The following is a 24,532-nucleotide window of genomic DNA, read 5'->3' as shown; positions in this document are numbered from 1 at the left end:
CACTTCTAACTGTGAAAGAAATAATGGGCATCATCAAAATATATTACGACCATCCTCCGACCCTCAGGGAAGATTTAGTCATTATCAGAGAATGCACTACAAGGTTTCTCTTTGGAATAATCTGCTCTCTCATCCTATGTAACAAAGATTCCCCCAGACACTAGTAATGGCCAAGTATAATCCTCACAGGCCCACGCCTGTACAATCATGTGCATGTCAACTTCCTTTACATTAACCATCAGGATGCAGAGTTTCCTCTTACACCCCCTCCCCCACACCAACAGCCATATAATCCTGCCCACTTTGGAAGTGCAGCAGCTTACGTTGCCTAGGGAACGGTGGGGCCCAATTTATAAGATCAATGGTTTGGTAGAAATTGAAAATGGGGGTTGCAAGACTAGGGGCAGAGTTATTACCACCCACGATTGCTTTGCGGATTTTTTATCCCCATCTAGCAACTATACAGTTACGTTAGTGATATGATGTTAAAAACTAAAATAAATTTAAAAAAATAAAAAATACATTAAAAAAAAAAATCACACACTTTGCTTTGGTGAAAAACCCCCCAAAAAAATGAAATGCATCAATTCTAGATATTTCAGTATGCAGAAATCAGCGCAACAGGCACGCCTGTGTGCTCAGGAGGCTAAATCTCACATTTTCAGGAATTTCAACATGGCTATGTATATGATCTCCACAGCAAGAGTGTGCACAAGGATGGCAATGTGTACACGCTGTATGAAAAATAACATTGAGATTGATTGTAAATCTTCAGTTTATAGGCAGGGCTTATGGTAACATTTCACAGTAAAAACCTTGTTGGAGAACGGTGGCAGAGAGAGGGGAAAGCCACAAATGATGTAGGAGCAAGCTCCAAAACAGAAGTTCATTGTGGAATTTACATATGAAGTTTCTGTAGCATGAAACAATGGCATCTTGTAGACATTAGCTCAACTTAGGTGACATGTTACAAGCCTGTGGTGAAGAGGACAGAAAGCAAATGTATATAAAAAAAAACAAAACACGTAATCTAAAACTAAGATGGTTATCACAAATATATAAACCAGACACCTCTGCCATAGATTTACTCCATAGGTGGACGGATCCAAACCCTACAGGCCATTATGAGAAATTGGCATACACCAGGTTAGAAGCCACAGAAAAGTCATTATTATACATAGATAAAACACCCATTCAAATATTTTATACTAGAGTCTCGATTATACATTTGTAGTTTACCATATAGTGAATTCTGGCAAAAGGTCATTGCCCTTAGGAAAAGGGGTCTTCCATATACAGAGAAATGCTGTAAGTCCACAGCAATATCCACACATGTAACGTGCAGATATTTCTACAGATTCACAGCGGATTTCACCCCTTCTACATTAAGGGCGCAATCCACAGTGAACACCCAGAACAGAATGAGCCAACATCCGCGGCATGCTCCGATTTCTGTCTGGAAAACGTATCACAGCATGTGGATGAGATTTGTTGGAACCTCATCCCCATGGCTGAGGCTGTAATCCGCTGCAGATTTCCGTCCCATGTGAATCCAGCCTAATAGTGCAAGCCTAGCACAATACACAAGATTAATAAATCAATTGTTTCTTATGGCTACTACAGTTCAAGTGCTGCACCAGGTTAGGCATGGATTAGAGTAGAAAAATCTATATGGTAACATATATTTATTTTAGATCGATGGGCATTGTATACATAGAACGGGCATTGGTTGACACATTGCATTCACTGTGTGGCAGAATGAAAGCTGCTGCTCCATCTAATCAGCCCCTTTTAGCTAGGATCGGCTGACTGCAATGTCCTTCAGGACGAGAACTGAGATGAACCCAAAGAAAATGTCTGCCCAGTTATGATCACAAGTTTATGTAGAATCCTGAAAAAACTCCTGATGCATTTACACATACGCTCGGATAAACAGCTTTTCAGATTAGCCCAAGTTCAGACTTTTTGTGCAGCTTTTATGATACTTTTTTGCACTTTGTGCAGAGCCATAACACGGTTTCCATGCAGAGTCGTAATATGGATGTGTGCCGGAGGCCTAACAAAATCGAAATCATACTTCGTTTCTGTGTACCCGGACAAAAACAAAATAGACCAAACAAACTGCCAAACTGTTCTACCCAATTGGGCACTTTTTTATTCAGTGAAGATTTGATGCAGATTTTTTTTAATGTATTTAAGCCAAAACCAGGAATGGAACCTAAACACTGAATATAAAAAGGAAGGCCTTAAAAGTGTCTTCCTCTGGATCCAAATCTGGTTTTGGCTTAAAAATTGTATGCAAAATCTAAATAGCCAGGATCACAGACAGATTTGATGCAGTTTTTTGCAGCCACAGCCAGAAGTGGATCCAAAATGAAGTGAAGGTATAAAGAAAAGACGACTGCATCTACTTTCTTTTGAGTCCACGCCTGTGATTGGCTCAAAAAATTGAGTCAAAAACTGCTTTAAAGAGGCTCTGTCACCAGATTCTCAAATCCCTATCTCCTATTGCATGTGATCGGCGCTGCAATGTAGATAACAGTAACGTTTTGTTTGTTTTTTTAAAACGTTCATTTTTGGCCAAGTTATGAGATATTATATATATATATATATATATATATATATATATATATATATATATATATGCAAATGAGGTTTGAAATGGACAACTGGGCGTTTTTTTTCATTATATCCAACTGGGCGTGTATTGTGTTTTTAACTGGGCGTGTTTACGTGTATGACGCTGACCAATCAGCATCATACACTCATCTCCATTGATTTACACAGCAGCGATGTGCAGCCGCATACACATAGATTAACGTTAATCAAGTGTCCTGATAATGAATACACATGACCATCCAGCCTGGACGTCATGTGTATTCAGAATCCCGAAACTTCTGACTCTTTTCTTTGAGATTTCTAGCAAGGGAAACGAAATCTCACGAGATTACGGAGGTAAACGAGATTTCGTATCCCTTGCTGCAAATCTCACGGAAAAGATTCAGAAGTGTCAGGATTCTGAATACACATGACGTCCAGTCTGGATTTCATGTGTATTCTTTATAAGGACACTTGATTAACGTTAATCTCTGTTTATGTGGCTGCACATCGCTGCTGTGTAAATCAATGGAGATGAGTGTATGATGCTAACTGGTCACGGATTGGAATTTCCACTGCGGAAAGCAGCAAAAAAAACAAAAAAAAAAAAAAAAAACAAGCTTGTGCTTACCCCGGCTGTAACCATGGTGACATCCCTTTGACGTTCTGAAGCCCGTCTACCTGGGATGGCGTTTCAGCCCATGTGACCACTGCAGCAGTCACATAGGATGAAACATCCCTGGAGGCCGGACTGGACGCAGGAGCAGAGAGTTCTGGGTAAGCACGTGGTTTTTGTTTTTTTCACAACTTGCAATTTTTGCAGGGGAAACCGCTGCAATTCCATCACAAGTCGCAACACTTAGCTATTTGTTGCGGGTTTTACCTCCCCATTAAATTCAATGGAGAAAACCTGCAACAGAAAAGCAACGTAAATGCAGCATAAATTGACATGCTGCGGATATAAAAATCTGCACCGCATGTCAATATATAAACGTGATCAGAATTCAGTTGCGATAATTCCGCAGCGTTTAAGCTACGTAGGAACCCGGCCTTAGAACACACAGATGAAGACACCATGATTCTACACAGAGTAAAACACCAACAGATCCTGGAAAAATACTGACACCATAAGATCTATATATTCACGTTCTACATAATTGCAAAGGGAAATGCACATAATTTACACATGGTCAGTTTGATAATATTCAAAAGTACCATTGACAGAAAATATATATATATATATAAAAAATCTCCAAATAAGAGACATGATGCATGTTCTGCAAGAATGCAAAATAAAATAATTTTTAAAAAGCCCCTCTTCGCGTATGTCTGGCTCTACCGTCACGATTACCTCCAGCATAGTACAACGCTAACCCGGACGTAAACTGATGACAAAGTGGATTCCATAGTTTCCTATAGGAACAGTTTTGTGTCTAATGGCATGCAGCATTTTTCTGTCCGAATATGGTAGCCAAACCATTGCTCTAAGTGTACGATTTTGTCATCACTTGTTGCCGGCTTGGGCAAAAAGAACTGGCCGGACACAACTGATACGAGAACTCAAGTGTTCTTGATGATAATTTTCTTAGCGACGTCCTTCAATTATTTCTACATAATCTATTGGGACACATCTGTCAATTGCTATTGGCTGTACAGAAATCCTCACCAACAGATTCAGTGCTGATACAGCCCTCAGTCCTTAGTCATCAATATTTCACTACTTGTGGTCAGTTTTTCCAGGTTTCGATAACGGCACCATGATGGAAATGGAGAAAATGCTATGTAAAAACATATGACTCGGGCCAATGTCTGCATTGTATAGATCATAAACGGTGCATAATGGCTAAAACGTCACCTACGTGGGCCATACTTGCCAGAGCTAAAATCATCTCCATCTGGAAGTGTAGGATTAAAAGGCTATGTACACCCACAAAATAGACATTTTTATTTTATTTTTTTTAAAACCTGTGTGATTGGTGCAACTTTCTAAATACTTTTTATTAAAAATAATTTTCACTTTCAGCTACAGCTGCTTTGTATTCTATATACAAAACAGGTGTATCGTAGGAAGGACCCGCTGACACTGAACCGATCAGTGCCACGTTCCCGACTGGTACAGGATTCAGCGCAAGATACAGCTGCTATGTACACAGAATAAAAATAAATTTTTACTTTTTGAGATGTGGCTGCTTTGTAAACAAAAAGTATTTAGAAAGTTGCACCAATTACACTAACATTTTTATTAAAAAAAAAAAAAAAAAAAGAGTGTCGGCCGTTTTGCATCCGTTCCGGGCCGGGCATATCTGGACAGTGACATCAGGGGCAACTCCTGAAGGGGAATCCCCATGTGGCCGGTGATTCCACTTCAGGAAAAGCCCGTCGTCTGTGTCCATTTATGAACACTGAACGTTACTGGCTTCGCCTGGTGTGGAATCCCCGGTCACAGAGTGTTCGGGGATTCCGCTTCAGGAGTTTCTCATGATGTCACTGTCCATACATGGACAGAGACATCAAGCGCTCTGTCCAGGAGCGGAATCCCAAAAAACACACAGGGATTCCGCTTCTTCAGGGAGCTAAAGTGGGGCTAGCACATTGCAGATCTGCTATAGTGGCGTCGCTACAGCAGTAGCAGCCGCTGCAGCTGCTAGCGGCGCCATCGGCCATGGGAGGTGTCGCCGGGCCAGGGCACTTTTAAAACAAACAAGCAGGGGAAGGGAGCCAGAGCAGTGCCCTGGGCCCTGCCACACAGTACCCCTGCATACTGCACCACCACATTGTGGAAACTTACCTCCAGCGTACAGAGATTCGTTTGAATGGCATAAACTCCTCCTCCTCCTCACATGCACTCTGCGCTGTGAGGAGAGAGCGAGCGACGGTAGACACGGCCGTCACTCGGGACACATTCCGGTGATGGCCGTGTATTACCCAGCCCCATAGACTTCTATGGGAGCCGGGTGAACGGCCGAAAATAGGGCATGTCCCATTTTTTGACGGCCGGTTTTCCCGGCCCATCAAAAAAAAAAAACGGTCGTATGAATAGCCCCATTAGGGGTCTATTGTTCCTACTGCAGCCGGGTGACAGCAGTTTTATGAACGGCCGTTACCCGGCCGGGAAACCCTGTCAAGTGAATAAGGGCTAAGAATGCACAAAGCAAAACATATTTTTTGTAAATTATTTAAAAAAACTATATATTGATGGCTGAATGTTGCATTTGTAAAACCACCATCAATTCATATGAATCTTCTTACACTTTGACAACTAAACGTAACTTAATTTAAAGCTTTACTATATCTATACACTGTATTTGGTCCCTAAGGGCTCATTCAGTTTGACTCTCGCCCCTGTGCTGTGCGTGGATTTCAATGGGGCTATTCACTGCATATCCTATATTGGTGCGTTTTCACAGACACACATCCTTGTGCTCTCCGTGTTAAACGCACCAATTACATAGAAATAAAAAAAAAATATTTTTATTTTTTTTTTAAAAAGAAAGTGTTTTTATACTTGCAAATCTACCACGCTTGTGTGAATGTAGTCTAAGGCAGAGTTCTCACGTAGCGTAAATGCTGCGGAATTTCCGAAACGGAATTCTGTGTGGAAATTCCGCAGTATTTACAGTACCAGCAAAGTGGATGAGGTTTAGAAAATCTCATGCCCATGCTACGGAAAAATTCTGCAGCATGTCAATTTATGCTGAGTTTTTGTTGCGGGTTTTCCCCATTGAATTCAATGGGAATGCAAAACATGCAACAGAAAGCCAAGTGTTGCGACTTTTGCTGCGTAATCTCATTGATTACGCCACAAAAATGCAAACCTCAGGGGAAAAAAATAAATCATACTTACCCAGAACGCCCTCCTTCCTGCAGTCCGGCCTCCTGGGATGACATTTCATCCCATGTGACCACTGCAGAGTCACATGGCCTGCAACTTTATTGTAGGAGGCTGGAGCGGACGTCAAAGGAAGGAGGGGGCAAGTATGAGCGTTTTTTTACGCACTGGAAAGTCTGTCTGAAAAAACTGGGGGTTTTTTTCGGACAGAAGGTGCTGTGGTTTCCAGGTCAGATACGCTACGTGAATTCTACGCAGTGCATCCGACCCCTCTGAACCCGGCCTAAGGATATGTTCCCACACAGGATACACTGCAGATTTTCTGCAACAGGAAATCTGCAGCAGAATCACATGAAAAACGCTGGTAAATCGGTCACAGAAATCCACACCAAACAGTGCGCCTTTCGTGCGGAAACGCTGCAGCGGTTTTACCTGTGGATTTAGTGTTAATTATTGGATTACCGCAAAAGTATATATGAGCACCTGCGGATTTCCAGCGATAACCGCAACTGGATTTATGCTCCTTATTGAAGTCCATGGGCAAAACACGCAGCATTTTTGCACACACAACCCGCAGCATAAATTGACATGCTGCGGTATTGAAAGTTGCCCCGTCGAACACTTTCCGAATGACTTTTCTGCATTTTTTTTCCCTTAGCCTGGGCATGGGATTTTCTAAACCTAATGCACTTGGCAGCTACTATAAATGCGGCAGAATTTTCTTACAGAATTCCGTTCCTTAGGCCGTGTTCACCTGTCCCAATTTCTGCTGCAGTTTTTCCAAGAAAAAACCAACACTACATGACAGAACCAGGTTGTGTGGACACAGCGTTCCTAGCATTCTAAGGCTATGTTCACACGGGGTCTTTTGCCGAGTTTTTTGACGCGGAAACCGCGTCTCAAAACTCGGCAGAAACGGCCCGAGAACGCCTCCCATTGATTTCAATGGGAGGCGTCGGCGTCTTTTTCCCGCGAGCAGTAAAACTGCCTCGCGGGAAAAAGAAGCGACATGCCCTATCTTCGGGCGCTTCCGCCTCCGACCTCCCATTGACTTCAATGGGAGGCAGGAGAAAGCGTATATATCGCTGTTTTATGCCCGCGGCGCTCAATGGCCGCGGGCGAAAAACGGCGCGATAATTGCTGTTCACACGGAGTATTTTGGGGGAGGAATATCTGCCTCAAAATTCAGTTTGGAACTTTGAGGCAGATATTCCTCCCCCAAAATACTCCGTGTGAACATAGCCTAAACCCCCCAAAAAATAAAAAAGGACACCTCTCTTGCTATGTGCATGTAAGTAATGGTAAGCACAATTTAGGAATGAGTCAATAGCATTTCTAGCATTTTTGGGAGAAGCAGTGTATGTAAAAAAAGGACGAAAAAGGTGCAAAATACATAGTATTTACCAAAGCAGATGAAATGTAAAACATAGGAAAACATTCTACCAGCTATTCGCTAAATCTGCAGCACTCTAGTCAGTTCACACAGAGTTTTTGACACGTTTGACGCAGAAACCGCGTCGAAAACACACCACAAAACGTCTGAAAATGCCTCCCATTGATTTCAATGGGAGGCGGAGGAATTTTTTTCCCGTGAGCGGAAAAAATGGTTTGCCGGGCAAAGGGACATGCCCTATCTTCAGGCATTTATGCCTCTGACCTCCCATTGACATAAATGGAAGGCAGAGAAAGCATATTTCGCTGCTTTTTTTGCCCGCGGCGCTCAATGCCTGCGGGCGAAAAACGCAGCAAAAAGTGTTGTGAAAATCGCAGTGCAGGCAGACCTAAATCTGCCTCAAAATGCCAAACTGAATTTTGAGGCAGATTTTCTGCCTGCAAAAAACTCCGTGTGAACTCAGCCTTAGGCTATGTTCACACGGAGTATTTTGGGGGAGGAATATCTGCCTCAAAATTCCGTTTGGAACTTTGAGGCAGATTTTCCTCTCCCTGCATGCCGATTTTCGCTCCGTTTTTCGCCCGCGGCCATTGAGCGCCACGGGCATAAAACAGCACGAAATACGCTTTCTCTGCCTCCCATTGAAGTCAATGGGAAGTCAGAGGCGGAAGCGCCCGAAGATAGGGCATGTCGCTTCTTTTTCCCGCGAGGAAGTTTTACTGCTCGCGGGAAAAAGACGCCGACACATCCCATTGAAATCAATGGGAGGCGTTCTCGGGCCGTTTTTTTTGCGACGCGGTTTCCGCGTCAAAAAACTCAGCAAGATACCCCGTGTGAACATAGCCTTAAAAGCCAGATACAAGTATGGGGTACCACAAAATGCAATAAATTACAACACACACTGACTATATTCACCAAGTTACTCAAATACATAGAGACCACCCATCGGATGCAGGCTCATCACTATAATAATTTAAGGCATGCTGCTCATGTGTTTTGTTCTAGTTTATTAAACAAAGACCCCTAGCATTTTATGAAGAGAAAAAATAAAAACAAAGCTATGATTAAAAAAAAATAAAAAAAAATCTGCAGCATAAGAACATGGTTTTACACCAATCTTGACCCATATGCATAATAAACTTAATTAAAAAATGCTCCATATGAATTTCTCTTTTAACGGACTAAAACATTTTAAATCGGACACATGCACAAAAATATAAATATAAAAGTGCCAAATAGATTTTAAAAAAATTCACCAAAAATACATTTCCCAATACAATTCATCTCTCTATTAGAAAGGGACAGCTATGATGAATATTCTGGTTCATTCTCCCAGGAGGCGGATACTTTCACTGAACACAATACAAAGAACACCAGAAAAATCAGCACATCCCATGTGCAACACTGATCCACAGTAGTCATGGAGATTTGTTCCAGGGCACCATCACCTTACTGTAGGAGGAACGTTACATTAGTCTGCAACATGTTATAGTAAGAAGCTTTCACTTTCATTTTATATCTGCACTGAATTACACATTTGTTATAAAAAAAATATTTGAAAAAAAATATCAAGTGTGCCAATAGACTACACCTCAAAGTATCCAAATAAGACCAAGTTATTGTTTCGAGCACTAACAAATTCAGATTTATTTTTTTTAAATCCCGTTTTTTTTTTTAAAAAAAAGGACTAAGACCCGATTTACATCCAACAATAATTGTTATGATCCGTTTGTTTCCGAGAGTGATCGCAATGATTACTGCCTAACAAATATTGATTGAGTATTTTTCTTTTAAGTAAATGGATGGATCTGAAAACTGGTAAAAAGTGATGTGAATTAGTCATCAGTTGTAAAGAAAAGAAAGTCCAGAAGACGCGGTGAGAACGCAGGCTGCCTTCACGCTATGTTCAGAAGAGCAGAACAGTTCCCAGCACAAAGGAGAAGGTAAACATTCGTCAACGTTAGTACAAGGATCAGTTCCCACTTGAAAGACAAAAAAAATTAAAAAAAAAAACAAAAACGATGTATTGGAGAGTAAAGGCTACATTCACACAAGCGTATCTAATTCACACGCGTGAATCTGGTCCGTGTGTGTTGCGTGTTTGCGAGCGGCATGTGTTATTCACGCACTCGCAAAGCACGTCTTTTTAAAAAAATATATATTTTCAATTGAATTGATGCGCAAATCACGCACTGCACACGGATGTGCATCCGTGTGCGGTGCGTGGTTTTCACACACCCATTGACTTCAATGGGCGCGTAGGTGCGTGAGAACACCAATGTAGGACATGCAGTGAGTTTCACGCAACAGACTCGCTCTGCGTGAAAACTCCTGCATGTGTGAACAGCCCCATTGAAATCAATGGGTCCGTGTGCTGCGCGTGATTTCCGTCCGCAGCACACGGACGTTATTGACGTTCGTCTGAATGAGCCCTAAAAGGCAGCCATACTTAAATGAACATTTAACTAAGCTTTAAAAGGTATTTTGCATATTTATGAAAGCATACTTCCCTTTCAGTTTTGGGAACCCCCCCCCCTCTTCATGCACACACAAGCCAATGATCACTTGCAACAGCAAAAAAGTCGACATGTAAAAATACAACCACAAAACTATAGCTAAAATGGCAGCCTGACGAGGGGAGATTAGTGTAGTTCAGCAGAGGATGATTAGATCGTTAAAATATGGACATTTTCTACACAAACTCTTATTGGTCTGCTATAACTGCAAGCCAAAATGTGGCCATGAACATTTCTTGCCACATCCAACCAATTTTGGTGCGATATGTCAACAGTTGACCATGTACTTGTTAACAGCCATTTCACTTGCAACCCGTTTTACTGCCTAAGGCTACATGCACACATTGCAGAATTCGGTGCAAAAAATCTTTATCAAAACCGAAGATAAAATCCGCACCTTAGGCCGGGTTCCCATGTAGTGTAAACGCTGTAGAATTTCCGCAACGGAATTCTGTGCGGAAATTCCGCATTTACAGTAGCAGCAAAGCGAATGAGATTTAGAAAATCTCATGCCCATGCTGCTTTAAAAAAAAAACGCAGCGGAAACATTAATTGAACCGCGGTGCGTAGTTTAAATCCGCAGTATGTCAATTCCTGCTGGGTTTTCGTTGCAAGTTCTCCCCATTGAATTCAATGGGGATGCAAATTCCGCAACAGAATGCCAAGTGTTGAGACATTTGCAGCACAATCGCAACATAAAAATGTCATACTTACCCAGAACTCCCTGCTTCTTGCTGCAGTCCGGCCTCCTGGGTTGACTTTTCATCCCATGTGACCACTGCAGGAGGCCAGAATACATGCAGAATTCAGAGGGTAAGCATAAACGTTTGTGTTTTTGTTTTTTTTCCATCGCAGCTTTCTGCAACAGAAATTCTACCAGAAAAACCGCACCACAATGGTTTTATAGCTGGAACGTGCTGCGGGTTCCAGGTCAGAAACGCTGTGTAGTTCTTACGCAGTGTATCCGACCTGTGGGAATCCGGCCAAACAGTGTGTTTTTACATTTTGATGCGAAAATAGGTGCGTTTTTTTATTTGAAAAACTAGTCAGATACAATTCGCAAGCGGAAACGCAAGATAAAGTGACATGCTGTGGATTTTAAAATATGCACTCCAGAACAATTTACGTGAAGAAAAATTCTGCAATGTGTAGATGAGATTTCTTGAAATTTCATTTACTTTGCTGGTACTGTATTGTGCTGCGGCTTTGCTACACGAAAATGTGAGCGGCAAATCTGAAAGTAATACGCATAGTGTGCATTTGGCCTAAGGGAGGGGAAGCTAAAAGATCTAACATGTTAGTCCTCGTTCACATCTGCGTTGAAGGCTCAGTTAGGGGCCTCCGTCAGAGATCTGGTTGAGATTACAAACGCTCGATCATCTGCTAATCAAAACCTTTGGCCAATCTGCGCAGCCATGTTTATGGGCAGGATAGGGTTCAGCACACCAGTTTATGGCCACCTAACTTGACATGGGTTGAATAAACACTTCCTAGTCTAATATAGCCTTGCCTCAAAAAATACAATTTGTGCATATAAACACACACACACTTGACATTTGAAGTGCCCTGCATGTGCTCAGCTACTAATACACAAGTCAATCATTTCCATTCTACAGGTAAAAATAAATCAACTTAAAAAAGGCTTGGCTGTTTTTCGGCAACCATTTTGGTTGCACCTTTGAATTAGCTTAGAAACTGATGGTAAAACGGTCACCTTTTTATAGATTGAACATGCGGACGAATGACGTTTGCTAGGAGTTTCTGGGAAGAGAATTCAAAAACGTGGCAACCAATATGTCTTGACTTCCAGTTGCAGCTTTTGAAAAAATGGCCACCATAACAAAGCTATAAAAAAAAATGCAATACCTCGAATAAGTAGAATGTGTAAGAGAGAACTTCTTTGGCCTTGGGAGAAGCGCACTTTCTATAGAGCTAGATCACACTTATTTTACTAACCCAAATACAACGCAATAAAGGTCATCCAAAAATTAAATAAAAAAAATATGCAGAAAAAGGACAGTTTTTACACACAATCTTTAGAATTCAGGGGCAATGAGATAGAAACCAAATTTAAAAATGTTAAGATATTTATAAGAGGAATTAACATGTTCGACATTGGAGGTAATTAACTCACAGGAACAATCCGAATGACATATTTGTCACATTATTTATGCAAACATTTTCAGACAAGACACCAGTTCAATCCAAAAGTTCAGATATCAGTGATCATCTTTTAGTACTTGTGCTGGCCACACACATAAGAAAGCTGCCCAGATTGCAGACATATATATATATATTTCCATCTATAATTTATACATTAAAAAAATGCATAAATCAGTTGTATATGTAAATATATGAAACTTTGAAATATAACATATATGGGGAAAGATCTTTGCAGCAGATGTCAGTGCATTGACTACCTGCGCTACATATGTCCAGTCCCATTATTATTATGTGCAGTACTCATTTGTCACAAGCGCTCTAATACATGCACAATCTTAATTTCAATCTGTGTGTGCAGGAATATTTATTTTGTGTTTTTTTTTTTTTTAGATAATCAGCCGGTTTGAAAACAAGTCTTCAACACACACTAGCTGAAATAAAAGGGCTGACCATCCTAGACGACGATAGAGACTAAACTGCCTAGACGGAAAAAAAAAAAAAATTATTTGAATGATTTGTCAATAAATGGTCAAGTTTCTGACAAGGGAGGAGCTAAATGTTTAGAAATGGTGACCCCACCAAAAGTCCATAGTGGGAAGACGTTGTAGAGCAATGCTATAGGATTATGCAACAAGCAGGACTAACTGAAAAAGCTGCTTCATGGAAAACTCTTAGGCTATATTCACACTAACATCACTTTACAAAGGAAGCCATGACACTCTGATGGATCTGTCCTACAATGGATCTAAACAGTTAACGATGGTCCCCATTGACTTTAGCCCGACAGAGAATTTGAACAGCAGTGAGATTAAAGTAAAAAAAAATTTTTTTTAAAACACCGGACAATGAACTACAGCTATTGTACCGACATGCCCTTAATAACAAAGTGATCCAGAATGCATTGCTTCAGGCCAGTGTAGCCCAGCATTGCCATGATCACCAGATCCCACCGTCCCATGAACACTTCTATTCATTTCTATAAATGTTTAAAAATATGGAGTGGAAGTTAAGTGTAGAATCACGTACACATGATCATTGCCTTGAACCTGTACATACTGCTTATACTCTAAATAGTGGACTACAAAATCAAAAAGGAACTGACAGAAGAACTCAATCTCAAAGCTCCAACACCTGTATTATTATGCAATGAGAAGAGGTACACTAACCCCTTAGACAAATTCCTTCTATAAACTCAAGGTATATTCTTAAATAAATTGGATTCTCAAATTAAACTCAGGTTAAAGCCTGCCACTGTACATCACTCATCACTTCTTTGCAAAGCCACTAAAAGCCTTCGTATCCAGGGTACTTCAAACCTCTCACGTTTCTTACTAGACTTTAGGGGTATTCTCATCTCAGACATTTATGGCATATCCACACAGTTATGAGATAGTCGGGAACACAAAAACAGCCAAGCTCGCTGAGCTACATGGTCTCCGTTACTTCCATGGAAGTGAATGGGAGTAACAGAAACAGGTACATCAGTGAGCTTGACTGTTTTCGTAAATAAAACCCGGCCACCTCCTAACTCAGCGGACAAAGAGCAGCAAGTGTGGCACAAGGTAGGACAGATCAAAGGGCTCTGTTCTAGATAGGTGCCGGTCCCATTGGTGGGACCAGCATCTGACATTTATAAATGTTGGCAATGAAAATGCCCCATCAGGAGAAAGTGTCTAATTTAAGGCCAGATCAAACCCCCCCCCCCCCCAAAAAAAAAAATATTGCCTGCTAGCGTAACAGACCTTGTAGTAAGACTTCCTCCAGCTGTAGTCAGACGAGCGTTGTAAAAAGTTGTCCGTGTTTAATCAGGGCAAAACTGACCATTATACATCAGAGTTGGATCAGTGTATTGTCCGTGCATTCCGTGTTTCAGTTTTTAATGTCAGCTTTTCACATCTGCCCAAAAAAATTGACTGCTTATCTCTCCGTAATCGATCAGTGAAAAACAGACCACACTCAAATGGACCACATACTGGCGCAGATTTATTTTTTTACTGACCCATTTACTCGAATGGTCAAGTTGAACACAAGAATCTACCAAACTATTGCATGATCCAATTTTCTTGCACACGTGAATAAGCTCATTGACTACACTCAGACAGCCCTAATCCAAACATTAATGTGCGATTTTCTAGAGATTTCCAAAGATATTTTCATATTAATATACTATATTACTTTTTACCAAGTTGTCCATATAAATAAGCGTTACCATCACTGATTGTACATAGTTTCTATTAATTATGTTAAGTACTTTTACTGGTGGTCTTTTAGGGCATGTCCACATGTGGCAGATTAGTTGGCAGAAATTTCTGCAAATGAAAATCTCTTTATCAACTGAAAGGGGTGGTTTTTTGCAGCACAGGCATGGATTTCAACAAACGCCATTTAGATATATTGAATGGCCGCAGAGATCTCTGCAACAAATCTGCTGCATGTGAACATACCCCAATCATATGTACACTTGTATCGTAAACACTGCAGAATTTCTAACCAGATTTTATGTGCGGAAATTCTGCAACCCCCCCTCCCCAGAGAAAATTACATGCTGCAGATTGAGAATTCGCAGCTCTGGTCAATTTCCACACAACTTTTCCGCATATTTTTTTGTTGAAAACACTTTTACTACTGTTATTACGCTGCAAAATTTCCAACCAGATTATCTTTGCGGAAATTCGGTAATGTTTACACTAGGTGTGAACATACCATTAGGGTGTATTCACATGCAGATTTGTTACAGAAATTTATGCAACTGTTCAATATAGCTAAATGGCTTTCGTTCAAATCCGTGGTCCTACATGCACGTGGTGTATAACAGTGGCTTGTGAATACAGAAATATAGAATTGGCAAGGTCACATACTAGAAATAGGCAACCAGTGGCGAGGTTTTATAGTAAATGTAATTTTGCTGGGCGACATAAGACATCCAACTCCTCAACACAAAAATGTTACTTGAGCAGCGTATTTGTCTCGTATTTTTGCAGAATAAAATTATGCTGTGGACGACTACAATGTAAATCACAGGAAAAACATTCTGCTATGCAAGAAATCGAGGAATCGGAGTTGCCGAATAGTTTTTCCCATAGGATTACATTGTAATGCTTTTTGCAGCGGAAATGGGACAAATACGCCACACGTGACTGCACCCAAGGGGTAGATGGACACGACAAAAAAAATGTAAAATCTGTTCCATACATCTGAATGGATTTTTTTCTGCAAGCCCCATTCAGATGAATAGAACGGATTTTCAGTTGCAGAAATTTTCTGCAACAACTCTGTCGCGTGTGAAACCACCCTCAGGCCACGTTGACACATGCAGACTTGCCTCAAAAATTTCTGTGACTAGAAATTTGTTCCATACATGTGCATGGGGTTTATTTTTTCCTGCAGCATTGTGCATGGATTCTGCAAGTCCTATTCAAATGAATGGCGCAGTCAAAGAAGCGTCTGCAACAAATCTGTCACGTCTGAATACTCCCTTACAGTGAACACCGGTATACACACATAGAACTATAGAATGCTATTTTCTTATGTTTTGCACTTTTTACATGTTATATCTTCTAAACGCTTCAAGTAAGAAACAGTTCATAAAACCTGTCTGTGTTTTACCTCAAGAATTCAAAACCATATAGTGCAGGAATTAAAATTATATACCAAATCAGAAATTTTCTAAACTAATATACACAAAAAAAGATATATATATATATATACACACACACACACACAATTACTTTTTTCTTACAAATTGGGAGAGGAAATATACAGCTCTCACCCACTACAAGGAGCTAAAATACTACAGCTGATCTAAAATGGTCTTCCATGATTCATGAAGGTCTAAACATCTGAAAGGGGGGGGGGGGCATTCCGGTGACATTCCCTAGAGACTCCAGTAGTATAATCAGGTACCAACACTAGGATGGAGCCATGATCCATTGCTCTACCCATCCCCCATGTCGCCATTATCAGGGAAAACCTTGACAATGCCCCCTTTCTATAGCGGTGTCTTTTAATGCCTCAATAAGCCTTGTGCAGCACCATATTCCCAACCTGCCTTTCACAGCAGGTATAAAGGTCATTTCAGAAATGTGGGAGTGGCCACGTCAGATCTCCACAGTCCCAACATGGCTTGGAATGCAGTGACTGCTGGGCCCAAGAATTTTACTTTGCATAACAAATCAAGCATGCTTTGCAATGATTGGTCTCCTGAATTCAGCTCAACTTCATGGCAACCCTAACTGACACCACCCCTTGACCTTCCCTTATGCAAAGAGGATATAGATTGCTATATCCCCACCTCCTCCCTGCCCCCATAAAATGCATAGCTTGGGCTGCTCCTGAAAGAAACTAATAATGAGTGGTGGTGGGGGGAGGGGATAACCATGCATTCACAAAACACACATGGTATGAGAAAGTTAGACATTCGTAGGAAGATTTCCAGAGAGGCGCAAACAGGGGGAGGGCAAGCAAAACATTTTGAATCCCATTCATTACTTTTACCCAACCATGACTTCAGCAAATGGAAGAAAGGAGAGGGGGAAAAAAAAAAAGGAGAGACTCAAGACATAACACCATGCTATTATTTAAAGGAGGTGGAAGGTGGAGACAGTAAAACGGAAGATGTCAGGCCTCACTGAAAAATGAACCTTAGATTTTCAACATACCAACTGAGTGGGTGGGCTCTGACTGGGTACACATTTACCATGCGAACATCAAACAAAGACCTTACCCACCACCCACACCTTGTTTAACCCTGAAAGCACAGTGGTGGTGAACGTATAGGAACAATAATGTAGATGAATGGATCCTAAACTGAAAGAGGGGGGATTAAAGTTCAAAGACCAATACTAAGAATCCTACAAAACAAAGTCAGCGCCGCCATATAGAACGTAAAATACAGATACACAGAGAAAAATAACCCTGGAGTGTAACAAAATTTAAGAAAAAAAGTTCATATCTACTGAAAAGTATTAAATCCATCACCAATGTTCTTAAGGACTAGGAAATTACAAAATGTTTAATTCAATTAGAAATAAAAATTTTAAAAAAGTTTGTACATTTATTTTTGGATTGTAAAATAAAAAAATACACTGTATATATTTCAGAACTGCCGCCTTGATGTATTTTTGCAAGTTAACCAGCGATACAAAATGTGAACCACCATTTAGTGTCAATTTTGACATCCACTACTTAATACATATCCAGGTTTGATTAAATTTCAGACTAAGGGGGCACCAAGACCACAAAAGTTTAACGCGGATGGTACAAAAAACTTTTTTGTACCAACTCCATTATTAAAACGTAATATTCAGCAGTTCGTCAAGACAAGTAGTGAACACACACACACACACATATATATAATATACACACACACACACACCATTAGATCCAGACTGGGGTCCTTTGTACAAGATTGGGTCTAGACAGGAGAGAACACAAGTAGCATGCATTGCCATAGCAATAAGGATCTCCAATTGGGTCCCAAAATGGCAGCAGTTTCTGTGCAAGTACCAGAGAAAAACAGACCACAGGGAAAAATGCAAAGCAATGATGGTGGTGGAGGAGGAGGATGTGGTAGTGGAGGAGGAGGAGGAGGGAGAGTGGGGGTGGGAGAGGAAGGGGGCCTAAAAATAATCCCATTTATCTGCATCTAGGTTGCAACTTTTGAAGTGCAAAAATCACATTTGCATTTAAAGCAAATCACACATTTACGTTGAAAGGTCTTTATTGATCACAACAAAACCTGACCAAGCAAGAATGGAAAAATGTGGCCTATGAGAAGTACATATTCAAAGGGTAAAAAAATTCCTCAAAGCAAGTAACAAACAAAACTCATTCAATAGAACAAATAGAAGATTGTGGTCACATGATTGCCCCTTTTAGCCTGATCCAGAAGAGGAGTATGCAAAAGGGGCTCTCCATAGTGTGCAAAACATGCAAACCTCCAGTACACCAATAACCAATGATCATTGTGACTGCTCACAGCATCTACCATTACAATTCTTTCCACTTTCAATTAAAAAGCTGATAGTAAATAACCACCACCATCATCATAATAATAATAATAATAATAAAATAAATCCCTACTACAAGCCATGTGTACAAATCATGGATTCAAAAGGCAAAATACATAGACTAGGCGATCACCTTCCACTGCGATCTTGGATACAAAATGAATGACATTATTTACCTCTGCCTTTTGGGAACTGAGTGTTCAACTTCTATAACTTTACCATGCAGCTCCACTTTCCCTGCAACAAATAAATATAAGGTTAGTGTTCAAGGTTTAATCGGGTGACATGAGCAGGTCACCGTCCCCCTCCCCCATTTACTTCCCTTCCTGCTGCTTTTGCTGCATTCAGCATGAAAAAAAAAATGGCAAAGAGGAAGATGCAACATGTTTGTGTCATACAAGAGGGTGCAGTCATGAAACAACACATACACATACCACATATCTCTCATGAGCTATATTATAAAGCAGCAGTCCGTGTGAGATGAGCAGGGCAAGAATGAATAATTAAATAGCAAGAATGGAGGAAGAAGGGGTGTGATCGTCGGTTGTGTGAGGATGGGTGAGAATGGCACGATATGTGGCAGCTGGGCAGCTCTTACACAATCCTCGACAGCAGAGGGATGAATACAGGAGGGATCCGGCAGTCATGTGCAGTGGACGCGTCCTGCTTTGCAGCCCTATTTTATGAATGAGCCCCACATGTTACTGTTCAGCAATGCCCGAGCCCCACACCCTGCACATGTCACCCACACACCCGGCCACGTCTGGATCACCACTCGCTTCGTACACATGTGGGATGTCCATTGGATGCAGCGCTACAGAGCATGGGGTGTTCCCCGGGCCGCTTGTGAGGGGGTGTGTATAGGGGGGGTGAGACCTGCAAAGTCACCTGCCTACATCTGTGCGCGTCCTGTGGCAATGAATGGGTTACCCGTGATCGTAAAGTACTAAAAAAAAAAAAGGGTACAGGGAGCGCTGTGTAGTTATATAAGAAGCCGCATATACACCGATATAACCAATATACACAACCTACCTCCATGCAACAATGATATTACATAGGACATAATTGGTCGCTACAGTGTCAATTTATAAAGCGTCAGGAGAAACAGAGGACACAGTGCAACTAGCTACAAAAGTATCCAGCGCACACAACTCCATGTCCTCTATATACAGCCACAGCACCAGTATATGGAGACGTCCAAGCCACAGTCCACTTACTATCCACCATGCAAACTGCAGCATATAGGGGTTACCCAAGAGACCTGAATGAATTCAGGGGGTGGGGTGTCCAGACCTTGGGCCCCTCTGCAGTATACACACCCACCGTACACACCAGTAAAGTTGGTTGGAGCACAGGTCAGCGCTTACCTGAGAGGGTGTCGATGGCCTTCATCGCCCAGTTCTCATCCGGACAGTCCACGAACGCGTAGCCAGTCTTGACTAGGAACTGACCGGTGAACGGGATCTTGGACTCCTTAAAAAGACTTTCCAGATCCGGGGGGCTCACGTTCTCGCTGAGGTTTCCTATATACAGCTTGTTCATTTTACAACCACCAAAAAAAAAAAAAAAAAAAAAACAAACAAAAAAAAAATTTGTAAAAGAAAAAATAAAAAAAATTAAAAACCCGAATTTGCCCCCAAAAGACGATCCCCAAGCTGCACGGAGCGCACAGTACGTGGGGGAGCGGCGCCGGCCGGGGACAACGAGCGTTTAGGGCTGCGCTCTCTGTACGGAGGGGAAAGGAGCAATTAGCGCTGTTCTCCGGATGTGCGGGCAGACGAGCGACGCTAGCAAGAGAATGGCGGGCTGACGACGAACAAGGAGGAGGAAAACTACTTTTTGTCTTCTGCCCCCCCAATCCTTTTGGCACAGGCAGACTGAAATGTCACTGTACGTTGTAATGCTGGCGCCGCCTCTCCGTCCACAATCCCGAGGAAGAGGAGGACAAAATCACTTGAATATTCCGGCTTTTCTGAATGAGCCACGTGTTCAAACTACAAATCAACTTCTCACGTGAGGAATCCCAGCTCCTCAATTAGATGATAGTAGTAGATGCAGGGGGAAGAGAAGAAGTCAGGGAGGGGTGGAAGAGAGAGAGAGATTGGGTAGAGGGACAAGGGAAGAGGGGAGGAGAATGATGGAGATGAAGGGGGAGGGGGAGAGGGAAAAAAAAACACAAGTTTGGATGGGGGTTGGTGGTTGGATTCCTCTATGAATGGCAAGGTGGGGGCTGCAGGCAAGAAAGTGGTCACTTAGTATCAGGCAGCCAGCATGCTCTCTCTATAAAGAGAACTGGACACTCACCTGGAGGAAAGTTTAATGGGTTTACATTGGTTTTATAGGATAGAAAATATAATAAGGAAGGGAGACCATGAACATCTCTCTCCTCCCACGCCCTCACTACCTCCTCCCTCTTGGGTGTGCGTAAAAAAAAAAAAAATCCCTCTTGCAAAAGGAGGGGGAGGAGGTTGTACAGTTGCTGTTTGCCAATATGGCTTGAGGACTGAATAGGTAGATGGCTTTCAGGAGTGAATGGGGAGGGGGATGGAGATGTGGTTGCTGTAGGAGGAGGAGGAGGTGTGGTGGCTTCAGTGCAGTCATCATATAGACCAGGAGACGTACAAGTAAGTATATATGGGCTGCAGCACTGCTCTTCGTGTTTGGTGGCTTTCTGGCATCCTCAATCCAATTGGCTGCTGAGCGGTGAATGACAAGGAGAGGGAGGTGTATATGCCAGTGGGCTATACAGGGGCCTGCCAGCGTCGTGGCCCACGTATGATAATATTGAATATTGTGACTTATTTTACATTACTTTCTAAGCCCAACTTCATCATCAGCAGGAGCCATCCAATTCCCAATAAACTGAAGAAAACTATCAAGGTGTAATCTTCTAATTGTACAAGTGGCAAACGAAAAATGTGTGTGTGTGTAATATGTATGTGTAATATGTATAGTGTGTGTGTGTATAATATATATACATATGTATGTGTGTATATATATATATATATATACAGCAGTTATTTAGGAGCAGGCTCACGAAGCCATTCATAATTTTGTGCCTTGGTAGGAAATACAATGGTGGGTCTGTGGGGGAGGGGAGAGGGATGGGAAGAGGCTGCCTCTAGTAAAAACAAAATGTTGAGTGGAGGTGCAAGAATCTGCCCTCGTATTAAGCTTGTATTTTCCTCACACAGGAGCCTCATTTGCTTCTGCTTTCATTTTGTTCACTTGTTGCAGATTTAGTTTCATAGACTTTAGTTGGAACCAAGAATCCTGTAAGTATCAATTCTGGTTTCTATTAGTAGTATGGGGGTCTGTCTATAGGGGAGGACGGGGAAGAAAAGGTAGCAGCGAACTATAGTGTTTATTTCTTGCTTACAGACCCCTATAGTGTGATGTGATCAAGAGATTTACTAAAGTCCTGTATACTTGTGATTCATCTGTTCTTTGTATTCAATTTTCGTCAGATTTTGTGTTTTGCCACAAGCAACTTTAAACCTTTACATATATGTATATAGTGTATGTATGCATAGTTTGTGGATATATTTATAGATAGTGTGTGTATATTTAGACAGTGTATGTATACATAGTGTGTGTGTGTGTGTGTGTGTATATATATATATTTCTAGACGTATTTTGTGTGTATTTAGACATATAGTGTGTTTTTGTTTTGTATGTACATTCATAGACATATAGTGTGTGTGTATACACAATTCATATGCTTCCAAATCTATACACCCTGTGTGTGTGTGTGTGTGTGTGTGTATGTGTATATATATATATATCACACACACAATATATGTATATGAATGTACATACAAAACATACACTATATGTCTAAATACACACAAGATATGTCCTATAAATATATATATATATATAACACACACAGGTCTCTCTCGATCTCTATATATATATATATATGTGTGTGTGTGTGTGTGTGTGTGCATATTTATATTTTTAGTTTTTTTTAGAAGCATATTAATTGTGTTTATACATAGATGTGTATGTTTATAGACCTATTGTGTGTGTGTGTGTGTATATATATATATATAATATATATGCATAATTTGTACATGTATATATTTATAGACATATAGTGTGCGTGTGTATGTAAATATATACATGTACACAATTAATATGTGTGTGTGTGTATGTATGTGTGTATATATATATATATATATATGTGTGTGTGTGTTAGTGCATAGAGATGTATATAAATTGCATAGCTCACATTTGTAGCTATTTAACTCTTTGTGTGCATTAGTAGTTGTGTTTGCACATTTATTGCTGCCTGGGTTGGTGTTTTTGCATCATGCTTCTGGTGTAAGGACGATACGTTGTTGTTCTCATTAGTTCAGGAGATATTAAATGTTCTTTTCCTGAACGTGTCCTGTATCGGTTTATTATCTCTGATGTAGCATGGCTGCAATCCAGTTTATTAAATTACCTCAGCAGCAGGAATCAAGAGGCCTGAGAGTTCTTCATATGTATTTTATGAGGTCATTATGTATGAAAACATCTATATTTCAGACGCACTACTGCTAAAAATCCGCTTAATATAATTAATAAAGTAACAGATATGTATAGAAAATAGTAGACCTTATACAAGAAAATAAACACGTGCATATTAATAAGCACATTGACCATGGTGATTAATAATAATACTCTGCCTCCCACACAGTTTACACGGTGTACGAATATCAGTCTTATTTATTTTATACTGGCGATATTTATTCTGTAAGATTTAGATAAAAACTGTATTTAATTCCTAGTTCTAAGAACGTATATAATTGTATGAATATATATTCGATGACATAAATAATTAATTGTGAGAAGAGTACTTGTAGCACACATCGTTCCGTAGAATAATGCCTGAATTATAATTTATCACGTCTTCCTAACTCCGGTATACAGCGTGAGAGGCCGGAGCCCGCAGTGCAGGCTTGAGTGTGACATACATGTGCTGGTGACCGTGGAGAAGGCGGTGTGACACATGCATGTAACAATGGGTACCGCACCTGAGGGGACAGTGTGGTAGATTTGTGAAATCACACACGTTTAGGAGCAACTGGTGAGCAGCACACGGGAAATTCTCCTCATGTGTGGGAAAAACCCAGTCAGAAGCAGCAGCGGCAACACCGCGAGGAGAAGGAGCAGCGCATGGAGTAAGTGCGTGTAGTATAGTGCGGCATTAAGTGCCAGTGTGTGTAAAGCGTCGTGTGAGTGGCCGCTCATTGGCTGACAGCTGCCTCCGTGTCTCCACCCCGCAGCCTCGTTTGAGTTCCCAGCACTGGCTGACTGGTTTATTCCCTTCCCTCTCCCCATTCATTGGCTTCATTATTCTTGCGCCTCTGGCGCCAAGTCAGCCCCCCCCCCCCGGCACCTCCCCCTCCCCGTACTACTCAGCTTGTTTACCGTGTCATTATTGTCCCTATGCTAGGAAGGGTTAAGGGGAGGGGGGGTGCACATTGTATATTTTAGGCTGTTTAATGTGAGTGAATTGTGACTAGGAGATACAATTGGTGGCCGCGCTGAGGGATGCAGTGACGAGGCATAGCGATACTTTTAAGTACAGCACTCTGAAATCGAAAGGGTTAAAAGAACTCTCACATGAGGATTCCACCCTGAATAACTGATTCTAATGTTTGCCGGAATTGGAATTTTTAACCCTTTGCTATCAAGATCACACAGCACAGAGCAACCGTACACACGGGTGTTCATGTGCAGTGTACTAGGGTTGTACATGCTGCAAAGGGTTATTGGAGGGGAGGGGGGGGGGTTGAGTACTGTTACTGACTGACCCCAATGCTGGTACATGGGGAGGTTGTTTAGTGGGTAGTGTCTCCCCACAGGAACACATGGCGAGTAAAGCGGTGAGGTTTGGTTGGCGCACAACATGTACATCCTGAGCATTATCCAAGGAAAGGGGCTGCGGAAGATTTGCAGCTTGTGTTTCTCTTTCATGCTTATTCTAGCTGTAGTATCCAGTTCAGTTGTACTGAAGATTCAGCGATGATATTAA

General features: G+C 41.3%; 1 protein-coding gene across 1 annotated transcript in view; it reads right to left on the bottom strand.

Moving 5' to 3' along the window:
• The window catches only part of IGF2BP3 (insulin like growth factor 2 mRNA binding protein 3), a 119,923-nt gene extending 99,874 nt beyond the window's left edge, over nt 1-20,049 (bottom strand). Inside the window, exons 1-2 of the mRNA XM_075828658.1 lie at nt 19,875-20,049; nt 18,684-18,744 (exon numbers count right to left, since the gene is read on the bottom strand). Coding sequence (XP_075684773.1) covers nt 18,684-18,744; nt 19,875-20,049 — 236 coding nt within the window. The remainder of the gene's footprint in view (nt 1-18,683; nt 18,745-19,874) is intronic.
• Nucleotides 20,050-24,532: the final 4,483 nt, after the last annotated feature.

The sequence above is a fragment of the Rhinoderma darwinii genome, chromosome 5 (assembly GCF_050947455.1).
Source record: "Rhinoderma darwinii isolate aRhiDar2 chromosome 5, aRhiDar2.hap1, whole genome shotgun sequence".
In the NCBI taxonomy this organism is placed as follows: Eukaryota; Metazoa; Chordata; class Amphibia; order Anura; family Rhinodermatidae; genus Rhinoderma; species Rhinoderma darwinii.
Note: the sequence above shows the minus strand (reverse complement) of the source record. Positions and strands in the feature narration are given on the sequence as shown.